The sequence below is a fragment of the Cryptomeria japonica genome, chromosome 5 (assembly GCF_030272615.1).
Source record: "Cryptomeria japonica chromosome 5, Sugi_1.0, whole genome shotgun sequence".
Taxonomy (NCBI): Eukaryota; Viridiplantae; Streptophyta; class Pinopsida; order Cupressales; family Cupressaceae; genus Cryptomeria; species Cryptomeria japonica.
The window spans coordinates 248,399,402-248,415,847 of NC_081409.1; the positions used below are offsets into that span (position 1 = coordinate 248,399,402).

Consider the following 16,446-nt stretch of genomic DNA (forward strand, 5'->3'; position numbering starts at 1 on the left):
TTCTCTTGATGAGAAACTTGGGGGCCTGGACTTGATTATTCTTCAACTTTTTTCATGAAAATATTTATTTTCTTAATCATATGAGTACTAGACCAAGTGGAAGCATTTATACTTCCAACAATAGAAGATGTGGATCTACTTCTATTTTAGAGCATTTGGATAGGATTATAGTCCCAATTGAATGGATTGGGGATAATTTGACAACTTCATCTAAAATTTTGTAGTGGCATGGTTTGATCATTGGTATATTAAATTTTATTCATCTCTTTTTGTAATTCCTAGAAAACCAGAATTCAAGTATCAATTAATGTGGGTTCATTGGTAAGCAATTAGGGACAATATGATAGTTTGGTGGTTGTAGGACAAGCCCTCCTTTGGTACTACAATGTTTTCATTTTTAATAAGGCTTTGATTCGCTAAGTTTAAACTTAGAAAACAAAATAAATTTGGTTTTGGTAATATTTTGTGGCGAAAGAGATAGTGCAAGAAAAGTTGAATGAGACAACTTTTCAGATTAAAAAACTAAGTATGACTAAGGAAAAATTTATGGAGGAGTTCTCCCTTCCTAAGGAGCTTCATGAATGGGAACGTGAGGGGATATTTTTTGGAAGTAGACGTCTAGGATCACATAGCTCTGGAAGGGAGATCAAAACACCTCCTTTTTTTCATAATTCAATTAAGGACATGAGACAAAGCAATGTTATTTCCTCTATTTCTTTTCTCAAATCATTCAATTATCTTCATATCAAGAAACTAATGAAGAATCTATATCTCCTTTGTCTTCCTTGTTTAAAAAAAGTGGTCATGCATTAGGGTAGGAGGAAAGGATTATTTTATGTTCTATCCCTTAATTGGTTACTTTATAAAATGAATAATTAACTCATGGAACTAATCCCTTTCAAGGAAATAGAACAAGTCATCTTGTAGATGAAGAAAGGTAAGGCTCCTAATTTGGATAGATTCCCAATTGAGTTCTTTCAACAATTTTCAAAAAAATTGAAGAAATATCTTTTGGATGTAGTTTACAAATCTCAAACTCATAAGCACATGCTTAGAGCAAACAATTTTACTTTGTTTACTTTGATTATCAAGAAAGTGGGGGCTAAATCTTTTCATTTATTTCACCCTATAGCTCTTTGTAATGTTATATACAAGATTATTTCCTAACTAATGGTTGATAGTCTAGAATAGATTTTAGATTCCTTGATACTATGGGTGAGCAAGGGGACTTTGTAAAGGGGTGTTAAATTCTAGATGGGATAGTTATTGTTTCAAAAACTATCCATTCCATAAGGTATTCTAAGAAAAGGGTTATGTTTAACAAGCTAGAAATGTCCAAGGCTTATGATAGGGTATGATGTTATTTCCTTTAGATATATTTTATCTAAAATTTGATTTTATTGAAATTGAATTGAATGGGTTATGAGTTGTATGTCTTCAGCATCCTTTTTTAGTTTTGATTAAAGGAATCTCATCTTCTCTATTTTTTCTTTAAGAGGATTGAGACAAGCGGAACTCATACCTTTTCATTCATATGTATGAGGAACATATGGGGTTCAATGGTATTATTCAAGCCTATCAAACCAACTTGCAACTACATAGGCCTCTCATACCTTCTCGCATCATTCCCACATAGGCATATACTAGAAACCACATTCTTCTTACATAAACAGCCATACTCCTTGGTACATTAATCATGTCTCTAGATGGTTCACAACTACCAATAGGCACAAATTATTATCATTTTGGATCATGGAGGGAGGTAGATAACCAAGTAGAAATGAAGACATTTAAAATGGGATTGGATATGCACAAGATAGGTGAAAATCCATTGAATTATACAAATGAATGACTCCAAGATCGTGTTAAGTGTAGTGCCCCTCCCTGACTCATCCTTTATGAGAGAGTGTGATATACACTTTTAGATTTGTGCTCTGATAGTCTCTTTGACATTAGTGGATTCATTATAATTTATGTGGATGAAGTTATGTCCTGGACTAATATGTTGATCAAACTTATGCACTCACTATTCATGTATGGATTATATTGTTTATGAGGTTATGATGGCATCTTGATTATGCTAACCCTATTCCATGATTATGATGATGATTGAGTTGATGTTATGATGATTGTGACTGTCTTCTAGTGTCTTCGTGATAGGGACGATGTCATACCACTCATTGCGAGCATGATATGGCATTACGATTCTCTATCACTTGCCTGATTATTTATCATTTATTATTGTTATACATGTTGTATCGTGGTTATTGGTGATCGCAGGATTGTAGGTACCAGACATCAACTCCACCTGGTCCCATAGTCTGAGCATGTCTTATCCTAATGGCATGTATTTTCGTCTTCATACTTTAGGCTTAAGTTGTCTACCTTGTCAGTTTGTGTCGTGGTGCAAATTGGTGGTTAGAGACTTGTGTCGATGTTCAACCCTATATCAAGTTGCTTGAGGTGTTGTGAGTATGTGATTAATATTTAATTGATATTTGATTAATATAGTGTTAATACTATAGTTGATTTATTTGATAGTTTGATTATTTGATTATTATTTGGATGATTATTTAAAATTTATTTGTATTGGCTTGATTAATGTTTATTGAGTTTGATTTATTTAATTTATTGATTTATTATTTATTGGCTATTATTAATAATTTATTGTTTATTAATGTTTTCTTATGTTGGTTGATTTTATATTTAATTGGATTTTATTTGTGTTGGTTTTTATTTATTTATATTGTTTTTTTATTAATTGGTTTTGATTTATGAGTCCTCTTGTTACTATGTGTTTATTATGTTATTATCTTGTTATTACTTGGATAATCGGATATATTATCTAGTTTACCTACCCTTTTATCTGATTGGTTGATTTTGTGAGGGTAAGTAAATAATATTATTAAATAATACTTACTTCGAATTTATGCATGGTAGGTATATTATATGGTTTATTGGAATATTTTGATTTGTCAATGCATTTCTATAGTTTTGGTTTAATTTTTCTATATATTGGTTTTGGTTGTGCATTGTCGGGGTTGGCATCTCTGTGAATGTTGCTTGAAGATTTTGGACTCTGGATTGTCTGAGCTTGGAATTGGATTGCTGGAGTTGGATTGGATTGATTTCTCTTCTTTGATTGGCATTACCATCACTTCTAGATCCAAGTTGGAGGATCTTAACTTCTTGCAATTTGATTTTCATAAAAGAATTTGTCTTCTCTTTGTCTTCTCAAAGATTATCTTCGGGGTTAATGAAAATGTTATTTGATATTAAGATATTATATATTGATTGGGGAAGAAATTTCATGGTTTTATTCATACATATGTTCCTATGGGATGAAGGAATGTGAGTGTGTATGTTGTGATTGCAAGTGATTGTCTTGTTGTGCTTCATGTTCTTGTTGTCTTTTCTTCTTGATAGTCTTATAGAGTCTTATTGTCTTTCATTATGGTGTAAGAGTCTTCCCTTTACCCCATTGTATCCTTGGGTGAAGTCCTTTGCAATCTGGGCAAGTTCTGTGTAAGCTTGTGTGAAGGAGGTATAGGGATTTGATGTTGAAATTCATTTGTGTGACTTTGTGAATCCAATTTTATGTTGTCAAGGCTTTATTTTGTCCTCCTGCACCTTTTGAGAGCTTCATTTATCCATTTTGCGAGCCCATGTGCAAAATTGGGTATTTTTGTCACCTAAAACTTCCATTTTCTTGCATTTTAGCTCTCTGCCTCATATGTGCTAAAAGACAAGTCATATGTGCTAAAAGATAGGTCATATACTCTAATTTGGTCCTCAAATGTGCTAATTTGGGTTTTGGATGCCAAAACTGCCTAGTTTTGTCAGTTTTCTCAGTTTGGTCCAATGAGGTCACTTTTCCGAATTTGGGGCAAGTACCGGAGGCTTTTGGTGATTGATTTGATATTCTCATAGATGTCTTATGATGTTATCTTGACCATTTCTTGTTGATTTGAGCTCTGGTAGGATGGTTTGTGCCTTACTGTTTAGGATTGCACATGTGTTGCATAGCTCCGGCGAGAGGGAGAATGCCTTGTTGTTGAGGGATATATTTTGAGAGCTCCAGTGAGAGGATTGTGCCTCACTATTGAGGATGTATTTGGCTATGCTTGAGTAAGAAGAATGCATACCTTAATCTTGTTTATAGTTATGCTTTGTTTGGTGAGGGCTCTTGCTTATATGTTGGCTTAATGGTTCAATTGTGCTTTAGTTTTGTATTAGTATTGTTGTGGTATTTGTTTCATTTCTTGTTGAGCCGTCATGATGTTATTGTGATGTCATTGTGGATTATGCTTTACCCTAAGGTATTGGTCCATGGTTAGGGGGAGTGGGCTCTTGCATGTGTGGACCGAGGTCATGAGCAATAGACCACTAGGGTCTAGATCAGCCAAGGAGCCACATGAAGAGTTTTCCTTTGTAATTGCAAGTGATAACCTTAATAATTGATTAGTGGGTTTGGGTAATTAGGAATTCACTTAATCGAGATAATGAAATTGGTTTTTGGTGCCCCACCTCATAGCCCTTGAGTGTTGACTCGGGATGAGCTTGGAAAGATCATTGGAGCGGTAAACTGATCTCTCTTGTTTGGCTCCAAGGTGGAGATGGTTCCAAATGTCTATCAAGGTGTAGCTTGACCCCTTCTATATTTAGGCTAGCATGTGATGACACTCTTTCCCTACATGTGTCCATGATCCTTATGCTGTGATTGCTGATATGCCTCTAGGAGTTTATTGATTTATGATTAGCCTTGTGATGTGATTTGATTATTGCTCTTGGTTGTTATCCCATGGATGTCATGTTGAGTCCCTTGATTGTTAGGTATCAGCCTAGGTCTAGACTATGAGTTGGAACCTCATGTCATCTCCTAGCACGGGGGGTGGTTCCTATTTGGTTCCACATGGTCGGGTGGTTTTATGCCTTCTTCCATTGGGATGTTCTTCATTAGATGCTTGCGTACGTGGACATAGATTTATATTATCTCATCATGTGGATAGATCTTGGAGCATAATCTATGTAATTGGAATTGATATCATGTGTTTTGTATCTCAAGAAAGATGTAATAGTAAAGAAGACTATGTAATTAGAATATGGTGAACATATGTATTAGGACTTGTAGTAGGTTGATTTTAGAATGAGATGTAATGGATGAGATTGTTGTAAATGGATATTCAATGTGTGTGTAACTCTAGATTAGAAAGGAATTAAATGATTAAGTGATACGATTGGATTATCTTGTGTATATCTTGTGAATGGTAGTGGATACATTAACGATCATGTATGCCTTGACTTGAAAGATGTTAATTTTTAATGTCAGTTATCCTTGGGATATGGAAATGAATGAGTAGTTGTAGATTTGTATGGACTCTATGATTCTTCATTATGCAGAGCTGATTTCTAGGTGTTGAGATAGTATATTGTATCATGATGGCATTGTAAATGTAAAGGAGATAATGTACTTTTATGTCTTGTATTCTTATGCATTAGGACATGATGTAGTAGCTAGGATTATGGCTTGTAAAGATGTGAGATGTTGTAATCATTGCATTGGAATGTATTGTAATAAATGTTCAATGTGTAAGAGATGGAGATTTGGATTCTATATTGGATCAGAAAATGGATGATTAGTTTATATGTATTCTTGTAATGTATGAGTTCATGAGTTAGCCTTGCATATGTATGGAATTCTATTTGAAAGAATTTTTATACATGTGGTTCTAATCCTTGAACATGTATGTGAGTAGGACCTTGATGAGATGTGATGTGATTCTTAAGTAATGATCTAGTTCTATCGTAGAAGATGGTTAATTAGATTCATGTTGTGATGGATGGATAAAGACAAGGGAATTAGGAACATTTGATTTGGTGTTTGAAATGAATCCAAGAGTTAATGGGGTTATGATAGGTATGCATTGAAAATAAATGATTCTCATGTTAGGAACAAAGTATTTGAGAAGAACTTAAATGAAATGTGAGTGTTAATAGTTTCATGATATGGATGTGTTTATGTGTTATTGATGGTAAGTGATGACGTTGAAGTGCCCTAGGGAATGAATGAATGGATGAGTTAATGAATGATTATATGAATGAATTGAGATGATAATTGTTGCAATGTTTTAGATGTCCTGATACTTAATGTAATGCCTGCCAAAATACCCTAGAGAAAATAACTAAACTATCCAACAAATAGAGATAATTTAAAAAAAAAAAAAACATAAACTAATGCAACATAATAATTATCATTACTCAAGATCATAGATTAACATCTACATAAATGATTAGACATCATGATCATAACCATATTCGTAGCAAAATATAACCCAAGCGGAAATAACAAATAACATTGCGACAATTATCATCATGATGTCTTAATCATTTATGTAGATGTTAATCTATGATCTTGAGTAATGATAATTATTATGTTGCATTAGTTTATGTTTTAAAAAAATATATATCTCTATTTGTTGGATAGTTTAGTTATTTTCTCTAGGGTATTTTGGCAGGCATTACATTAAGTATCAAGACATCTAAAACCAACCACCACAATCATAATCACATTGTTTTCCTTGTCTCTATGATTAAAATAGTAGGTTAATCAACACCCTTGAAAGGAACAATAATATTTAGGACGATAAATTTAGGTCATTAAAGGTGACAAAAAAAATCTAGGGATTAATTTTATTTTTGCTTTTGAGTTGTGTCAAACTCCATCGGTGTTTTATAAAATTTGAGAACTCATGGAAATGTCAATTCTTTTGCCACTTCAGCAATTGTTAATTGATTTTCAAAATTTTAGAACCTTGTTAATGCTTTGACAATTTCAAAAACTCACAAACTAGCATAATGAACACTTTTTATAACAAATTGTTAGGGCATTTCATCAAATCAAAACCCTTTTCAACACTTAATTATTATGTTAAATATTTAATAATTATAATGTAATATAATTTTAGTTTTACTTTCTTATGAAACTCAAGTCTATTCCAACTCACATGAATATAAAAATATTTTTTTGTGTTGTTATAGAAGTTTTGACCCACCACACATTGACAAAATTGTAAAACGATTTAATTTAATTTTGCAAACATAATCATTTATTGCTAATCTATAAACAAATTAAATGAAAAAAAGAGTGAGTTTACAAACATAAATTCTAATCATTTATTGCTAATCTATAAACAAATTAAATGAAAAAAAGAGCTATTAATAGCTCTCCAGAATGCAAGGGAATGTGAAATACCTCAGAAATCTCTATCTCTTAATGAGACAAGATCCATGCAAACGTATATAAAGTTGCTATACATGATCTGCTATATGTAATTCATATCAAATGGCAGACTTGACATAGGCACAAGATAAAGACGGTTAATCTGACAAAATGACCATACAAAATGGCACAATGGAGTAAAGAATTATCAAGAAATGAATTCTTCATATACTCTAGCATTGAATTTATTATATGACCTCTCACATTCTCTGTTGGCCAAGCACGTTCCATATCCTTGACTTGTTCCTCTCATTTTGCCTTTTCGCATTCTACGCCTTCACTTCCAACTTTTAATTTCAAACAAGTGCATGTTTCCTGAAAACAGTTCCAATATCATGGCAAATCCATGGTATCATAGGATAGGGTTTTAACAAATTCTCCAACAGTATATATTAGAATAATAGTTATCAGGAGACACGGGGTAACAGTGCCAGAGATGCCAATCAAATCAGGGTATGCAAATATATTAGCAGAAAAATTATCAGCAGTTGTGATATGGAGACTGGGGTATAGCTCACATTACTCTAATGGAGTTTTCTAGCAATTACAATTAAAAGTGATACACATTGCATAATATAAATCTGATTTTATTAAGTTACCAACATGGTTTAGATCTCCAAAAACTTTAAAAAAACATCTTCTGACACTAGGAATAAAATCTGGCCCCTTCCTTATCACTGTGGCTTTGAATATATCTGAGTTGTAAAGCTTATTGTCAATTTTTTGTATTGATTTTTTTGGATCGTATTTTGTGATTCATCACTAGAACTTGTTTCTCATCTTAATGATGAATTATGAAGTATAATCCCAAAACGATAATCTTGACGCAATTTTTTTCTAAATACTTACAACTCAAACTCATGCATGGACTGCAAAATCTGGTGTTTGTTATGGAGGTACCTTGTTATGGTGCACGCGTATGCTCACTAGTTGCTTAAATTTCATGTCACCAATAATCCTTGCAAGAACATTGTCCTTGTCTGAAATGATGGAACCGGTTGGAATCTCTCACAACAATTTGTCTTCCAACAATCTTGGAGATAAACTTGGTTGCAGTGTGACAATCAACACATACTCGGAGGTTCTTGACAACTCTAATAGTTGTTCCAGGGGGCGTGTTTAACAATCCAAATGCAATTGCCAGCTTCTCGCTATGGTGGCAAAGGAATAATTCTTTTTCCTCCTCTTCAACATTATTCAATACATGTTTTGAATCTGGAAAATACCCTGCCGCCTTCATCTCCCAAGACAATTCCGCCAGCTTTGCATAGATCTCCTTTGTCTGTGGATGTGATCTGTCTCCTACACAAAATGCATGTACCATATTGTGGTCTTCAATCCAACTACATCCAGGTATCTTTTTAATTCCCCTATCTTTCATCAACCCCCTTAACATTTGAACCTCACCCCACCTGCCCACTTCAGCATAGATGTTTGAGAGAAGAACATAAGTTGCAACATATTTAGGATCCAGCTCAAAAATAAGAGTGGATATAAATACTCCTAATCTTATATTTTTATGTGGTCTACAGACACCAAGCAAACATGTCCATACACCAACCACAGGTTTAATTGGCATTTTGATGATAAAGTTGAGAGTTTCTTCAACATAACCGGAACGGCCAAGAAGGTCAGCCATGCACACGTAATGATCAATGGTAGGCATAATGCAGCAGGAGTCAATCATTCGATTGAAGTATTTACAGCCCTCGTCCACTAAACCAACATGACTGCATGCTAATAAAACACAAGCGAAACTTACATGATCAGGGTATGTTTCGGAGTTCTTCATCAGTTCAAACAAGTCAAGAGCATCTTTGCAAAAGCCATTTTGTGCATATCCTGCAATCATGGCATTCCATGAGATGACATTTCGTTGAGGCATTTTGTTAAACAGTTCACGTGCATTGTCTATGCTTCCACATTTTGCATACATGTCTATTAGGGCACTTGCAACTTTAACATTTGACAAGCATCCGCATTCACTCACGCTTTGATGGAGATCCATACCCTGTTCCAAAGCTCCTATTTTGGCACAGGCTGGAAGGATACTGACAAAGGTTGTTAAGTTTGGCTTTACACCTACCAATTGCATTTGCTTAAATGTTTTCAAGGCCTTCTCAACTAATCCATTTTGTGCATATCCTGAAATCATTGCATTCCATGAGACCACATTTCTCTCAGGCATTTCTTCGAAAAACCTTAGAGCTTCCTGAAGAATACCATTATGTGCATATCCTGAAATCATTGCAGTCCATGAAACCACATTTTTCCTAGCCATTTTGTCAAACAGTTCCCGAGCTTTGTGTATGCTTCCACATTTTGTATACATGTCTAGCAGAGCATTTGCAACTACAAAATCTGACAAAAATCCCGTTTGAATAACGCTTTGATGGATGTTCATGCCCTGTTCTAAATATCCTATTTTGGCACAGGCTGAGAGAATGCTGAGGAAGGTTGTGGAGACTGGCTTTACACCTGCCAATTGCATTTGCTTAAATGTTTCCAAAGCCTTATCAGCAAACCCATTTTGTGCATAGCCTGAAATCATGACATTCCATGAGATAACATTTCTCTGAGGCATTTCTTCAAATAACTTTAATGCTTCATCTAGAACACCATTTTGTGCATATCCTGCAATCATTGTAGTCCACGAGACCACGTTTTTTTGAGACATTTTGTCAAACAGTTCACGTGCCTTGTGTATGATTCCACATTTTGCGTACATGTGTACCAGGGCACTTGCAACTACAATATCCGAACAAAAACCCCTTTCTATTATGCTTTGATGGATACCCATACCCTGTCCCAAAGCCTTCATTTCGGCGCAAGCTGGAAGTATGCTGGCAAACGTGAACTGATTAGGTTGTACACCTGTTGGTTCAATTTGATGAAACAGTCTCAATGCTTCCTGAAAATTCCCATGTCTTCGGTAAGCTTCAATGATCGCATTCCATGAGAAGACATCTCGTTCAGTCATTTTGTCAAACACTTCGCGCGTAGCAATCAAACTTCCGCATTTATTATACATCTTAAGAAGCTCATTTTGGAAAACTGTGCATGTAGCAAATGTAAACCCCCTGTGAATAATGAAAGAGTGGATTTGTTTACCTTGCGATAGCGTATTATTGGCAACACAGCTGCGAATTACTTGAAGATATGTAGAATAATCTACAGGGGGATTGTGTGTGGTAAGCAGAATGTGTAGTGCCTCCTTCAAGAAACCATCTCTACATAATGCTATGAGATTGAGATGGGCTATGGATCCCATTGGCATTGTATGATTATTATTGAGGCGTTGGAAGTATGCATTGTTATTCAATTTACTTCTACTACAATGACAATAAAACAGTCAGAACTTTTGTCCTCAAACGTGGGCTTGTGGCCATTTATTTACTTCTGTTAACCACAATGATACGAGAAAACCCAGCCAACAGAGTCTGGGCTCTGTTGGGTAAACACCATTCAGGAGGAGGGATTTACATCTAGAGGCCTTCAACATTTTTGTTGAATTAATCGACTTCCTCCCTCTCCTCAATGAGACTATCTCAGACTGGGGTATTCAGGGTTTGAATTTGTAAACTCCTTTATAACTGGTTTTACAAGATTAGTATTACATTTTAAAATTTAGACGATTCATAGGCTTAAATAGAAGTACTAAAGCAAGATCAACAAAAACAAGTGGTTAAATCACTAAGCAAGAATAGTTATAAATCTAGCCAAAGGTGTGGCAAATCATCATCATCAAGCTTGTCCTAGCCATCAGAAATTGGTTCCAAACCTATAATAGTTCATTCTTTATGATCGAGCTTTCCATTTTGGTGGCTAAATTTCATTTTTGGTGGGAAAAATGATTAAAGTCAAATTATGAATTTTGTTATTATCTCTTAAATTAGGAGCACCCTTCTCACAAAAGAAGGTAATCTAATTTGAACGGGACCAATATGGGCATTATGACTCTCAACACTATGGTGAGGTGGTGGAGAATCATGGGAACCATGAGACTCATGTTTGAGTATTGTAGTTATGTGCATGTGAATGTCTTCAAGGAGATTAACCTTATTGAGAGGGAGATGTCTATGGAACTCTCACAATCATACAAGGTGAATTATTCTAGCGGTTAAGGAGGTCATAAAGGTGAGAAAATTATTAGCTCACACTTGTATTTGTTTGAGAACATTGAAAAAAAACATAAATTTAGTATACATAGAAAAATGAATATTAATACAGACTATGAAAGAATCTTAAATTTATATATTTTCAAATGTTGAACATGATTCCCACTTTAAAAGCATATCATATATAGATGAAATTAGTAGGAATTATGGGTTGATCCCCTAAAAAGAATCATATGCGAATAGAAAGGTTTTGGTCTAAAAGGTTTTAAAAAAAAAGAAAAAACATGAATCCAATGCCAAGTAGATTAAGCTTTGTTACAAAAAAAATAGTAAAAAATATTTGAGAGTTTTTTGATGCGCACAAATGGACGATGAGGATCGACAAACCATAGGTGGATAAACAAGATCCAATGGAAAGATGTTGGTAGTATACACCAAACAAAGTGAGCAATATTTGGCTTAGGAATAGTTGTCCAAGGAATTTAGAATCTTGTTGCCATGAGCTATTCATCATTGAATATTTTTCTCCATAGGAAAATGCAAAGAGATCCATGAATATCCTTCACAATAGTTGTGAAATGGAAGCATTTCCATGTGAAAAAATCAATAATGGTTTAGAAGGACTCAAAGTCCTAGTTAAATAGTTGCAATTTCAATTTGGAATTAAGCCAAAATAACCAATTTCTAGTGATTTTAACAAAAAAAATTGAGAGATTTGTAATGCCTCTATGAAATTTTTCTAAGGCATAAGCATAGGGAACTTTATATAGAGGCATGTTCTAGCAAGTGATCATAGAAGACCATCAAATGGACCATTGATTGATAGATAGCCCATTACATAAATTCTTCCCATTCCATAAAAGCTATGGCTAGATAGCTTCAAATGTCTTCCATATACTTTTAAAGAAAAACATGTTATAAATATAAACATGTTTTTACACAATGAAAATGAAATAAAATCCCCAAGTTCTCCAAGATTTACAACCATGAGGATACCTAGAAGAGACATGATGGAAAAGAAAGATCTTTTAGGCTTTGTTTCACTCAATATCTCTAATTATCTACCTAGAAAGCAAATCAAAACCTTAACTTTGAATGTTAATAACTAAGACCGCCTAAATTATGAGGGGGACAATAAAACTCCCAAACAACCTATGTAAGCCTTTTCCTTGTTTTAGGAATGCCAACAAAAATACCTTAGTAATTTTTCTAACTTTTGATACAAATTCTTTGAAGTTGTTGGCTTGAAAATTTGTGAAACCCCAAGTCTTTAAAGAGACAAATTATATCTAAATTTCAAGTATTCCAACTTGAGGACAACTTGTGACATATTTTTGAGTAGGGACAACAATTGGAAAATTAATAAGGATGGGTAACTCCTACTTTAGGTTCTACTAGGACAAAGAGTTCCCAAAGGTCTTTAAGATAGAACAATTAAAAGGAAGTGAATGAATAAAATCAAGGTCTTAACAACCATACTCGATGCACTATGAACTCCAAAGTATGTCACTAAGTTTCATATCAGTATTGGCTATAACTTGAACACTAAGATATATATATGAGTAGATGATAACTTTCTTGCATGTGCATCCAAAGTTAGCAACAATAGTATTCCCCAAAAATAGTATTAATTAATTCCACATGCACATATGCAAGAAAATAACATACAAGTGCATGATGAAGATGCATTATGAAGTGCATTACTAGATCAAACAAGCGTGGTAGGATCTAATATACTCCTAAGTTTGCAAGGATAAGAGATATTATGATTGAAATATGTATGGTCTTTCACCTCCCAAATTGGTTCCTACTCCGATGAATAATAGAATTACAAAATGAAATGAAGAAGAGAGCATGCCTAAAAACCATAATTAAAACTAGACTTGCATACACATGGAAATCATAGATAAAATTTACTACAATTGAGCATGCTTAGCAATGCATATCAAAGTTGCAATAGCCCATATGAAACAATCTAGATATCAAATTACAAAATGTTTGCAATGCATCAAACCATTGTCACACATTCATATAACTCCTATTATAATCATGTTAGGATCTAGTGCAAGAGGTAACCACAACTAGGTTTAAATATTCCCTTGAGTTGTTACAACCTATCATAGAGACATTAAATTAACAACTTCAAATGACTACCCTTCCTATTTTTATAAAGGATGTTTTATCCTTATAGATTATATTTCATGAATTGATGACCTAAAATAATCTAAAAAATTTACATGAAACTTGGGATGTAACTTAAAATAAGTATAAAGTTACATGAAAACTATCAAATCTTTGTAAGGAAGTTGAGTAGCAGAACAACTTCCTACACTAACCTTGAGAGGAGGGTAATGCAAATACTTTTACAGATCGTTGCAACAATTACAGAAACTCAACATAATGTCATACATACCACGGCATAGTGATTTACGTGGGGAAAACCCTTTCAAGAGAAAACCCCCACACTCCAAAAGCAACTCAATATATTATTCAGCGATCAATAACAGATTACAATATACTTGCAAAGAAAGATCTTCATAAGAGTACCATTGATCAGAGATTCAGAGGTAACTCAATAGCCATAAGACTCTTACACACAACCTCTATCTCACACACCTCATATATAGGAGATACAATACAAAAAAATGGCAAACAATATTACAAAACCATGGGCTAAAACCACCCAATAAAGTAGGTCGACCTTATATCCAATCTAGATGCTTTTATGATGTGTCAAAACACACATCAACACATGTTCCTCCCTTTTACAGCTCATTTATGTGTCCGATGTAATTTATATTTCCTATTTTAGGAGTCCAACTTTTAGAGGTCGTAACTTGTGAATCATGTGTCCAATTGACAAACCGTTTGATGTGTCGGAAAGCTTGTGAAGTGCTCTATCACCTCATAATCTGCTATGCTGATTATGCCCACTTTTCAAGATATTTTGGAGCCTCTAAAGTCCTCAAAATTAATTTTAAACATTTCATCTCACCCTTCAAAAACGGAAACTTTAATATCTTCAAAACTAGCTATGATCTTGCGACAAAAATTTACCGCCATGCTTATCTAGCCAATTAGAAGCTTTGGGGAGAATTTTGCACCATTTTCTGCTCAAACAAAAACTTACTATAAATAGTAACCTCATGTAAATGCAAGGTTGAGACACCATTTTCCCAACATTCTCCCACTTGTTGAACACCTTGTAAGAGAAAAGAGAGTATCGACACAATAAATTAATTGCTAGGGGTCATGATGCCCATAGACTCTTAACACCATCTAAACTTCTTTGTGCTCACAGCCTTAGTTAAAGAATCTTTAAAATTCATCAAAGTCTCTATGTTAACTAGCTTCACCCTACCATATTCGACCATCTCTGACAAAATAATACTGAACATCAATGTGTTTGGTTCGGGCATGAAATGTTGGGCTCTTAGCTAGGTATATCGCACTCTGACTGTCACAATAAACTATCATTGCTCCTTGTTTTATTCCAATATTTGAACACGGTCTCTTAAGCCAAATGGCTTCTTTACATGCATGAGTAGCTGCCATATACTTTGCTTCTGTCGTGGACAAAGCAACCATAGCCTGTCGCTTACTCATCCAACTAATTGCACCACCAAATAAAGTAAACACATAAGCACTGGTGGATCTTTTGCTATCAATATCACCTGCCCAGTCTGAATCCACATAACCATGAATATCAAGGGAAATCACATCTCCAACCAAATTACCATGATAACAAAAATAATACTTTAAGGTACCCTTCAAATATTTGAAGAATCTTTTGACTGCATCCCAATGAACTCTACCAAGATTAGACATATATCTGGAAAGAACTCCCATTGCTTGGGAAATCTCTGGTCTAGTACAAACTATAGCATACATCAAAATTCCAACTGCACTCCAGTAAGGCACTTTGCTCATGTCTTCCATCTCTGATGGAGATGTAGGGCAATTTGAAACAGTTAATTGCATTCCAACTGTAAAGGGAACACATAATGGTCTACAATCCTGCATGTTGAACCTCTGTAAAACTGAATTCACATACTTACTCTAGCCTAGCCATAGCTTTCTATTCAATTTATCTCTTCTGATTTCCATCCCAAGAATGTGTTTCACTGCACCAAGATCTTTCATTTCAAATTTAGCAACAAGCTGAGACTTTAGTTCTAAAATCATACATTTCCCTTTACTAATGAATAACATATCATCAACATATAATGCAATGTACAGGAAATGATCACCATCAAATTTATAAAAGACATATTGATCTAATTTAAAACATTCAAATCTTGAACTCAACACATATGTATCAAATTTTTGGTACCACATCCTAGGACTTTGTTTGAGGCCATACAAAGATTTATTCAATTTACAGACCAAATTACTTTTACCTTTTACCACATAGTGCTCTGGCTATGTCATATAAATATCATCCTCCAAATCACCACGTGAAAGAAAGCAATTTTCACATCCATTTGCTCAACCTGTGAATCATAAGCAATAGCAATAGAAAGCAAAAATCTAATGGATGTCATTTTTGCAACAGGAGAAAATATCTCACCATAATCAACACCCTCAACCTGAGAGTAGCCTTTTGCAACCAACCTTGCTTTATACTTCTCAATGCTTCCATTTGAACCAATATTTTTCTTGAACACCCATTTACAACCAACAGGCTTTTGTCCTTCAAGAAATGGTACAAGATCCCATGTATCATTATTTTTCAAAGCTGACATTTCTTCTTCCATAGCAATCTTTCAGGATTCTGCATCATTCATACCTAAGCCTCTTCTACAAATCTAGGTTCATCCACATTAGTATTCAAAGCAAAAGGAAGTCTCCAATCATCAGGTGAATACCTTTCAGGTGGTTGTCTATGTCTTGTAGACCTTCAAACAAGATGAGTTGGAGGTTCTTCCTCCTCTTATGAAGATTCAGAGCTAGATGAGCTCTCCTCAACTTCTTTCCTATCAAGTGGTCTTGATTCAACTCTTTCATGCATAGAAGGGAATTGAATCACATCTCCCTGTTTAGTCTGTT

The 16,446-nt window shown here is 34.3% G+C and overlaps 1 protein-coding gene across 1 annotated transcript; it reads right to left on the minus strand.

Moving 5' to 3' along the window:
- Positions 1-7,255: 7,255 nt before the first annotated feature.
- Positions 7,256-10,910, minus strand: LOC131051459 (pentatricopeptide repeat-containing protein At2g22070). The gene is made up of 2 exons (XM_057985984.2): positions 8,180-10,910; positions 7,256-7,594 (listed from the first exon to the last, which is right to left on the minus strand). The coding sequence occupies exon 1, from the start codon at positions 10,554-10,556 to the stop codon at positions 8,226-8,228; it is 2,331 nt and encodes a 776-aa protein (XP_057841967.2). The 5' UTR covers positions 10,557-10,910; the 3' UTR covers positions 7,256-7,594; positions 8,180-8,225.
- Between the last annotated feature and the right edge of the window lie 5,536 nt (positions 10,911-16,446).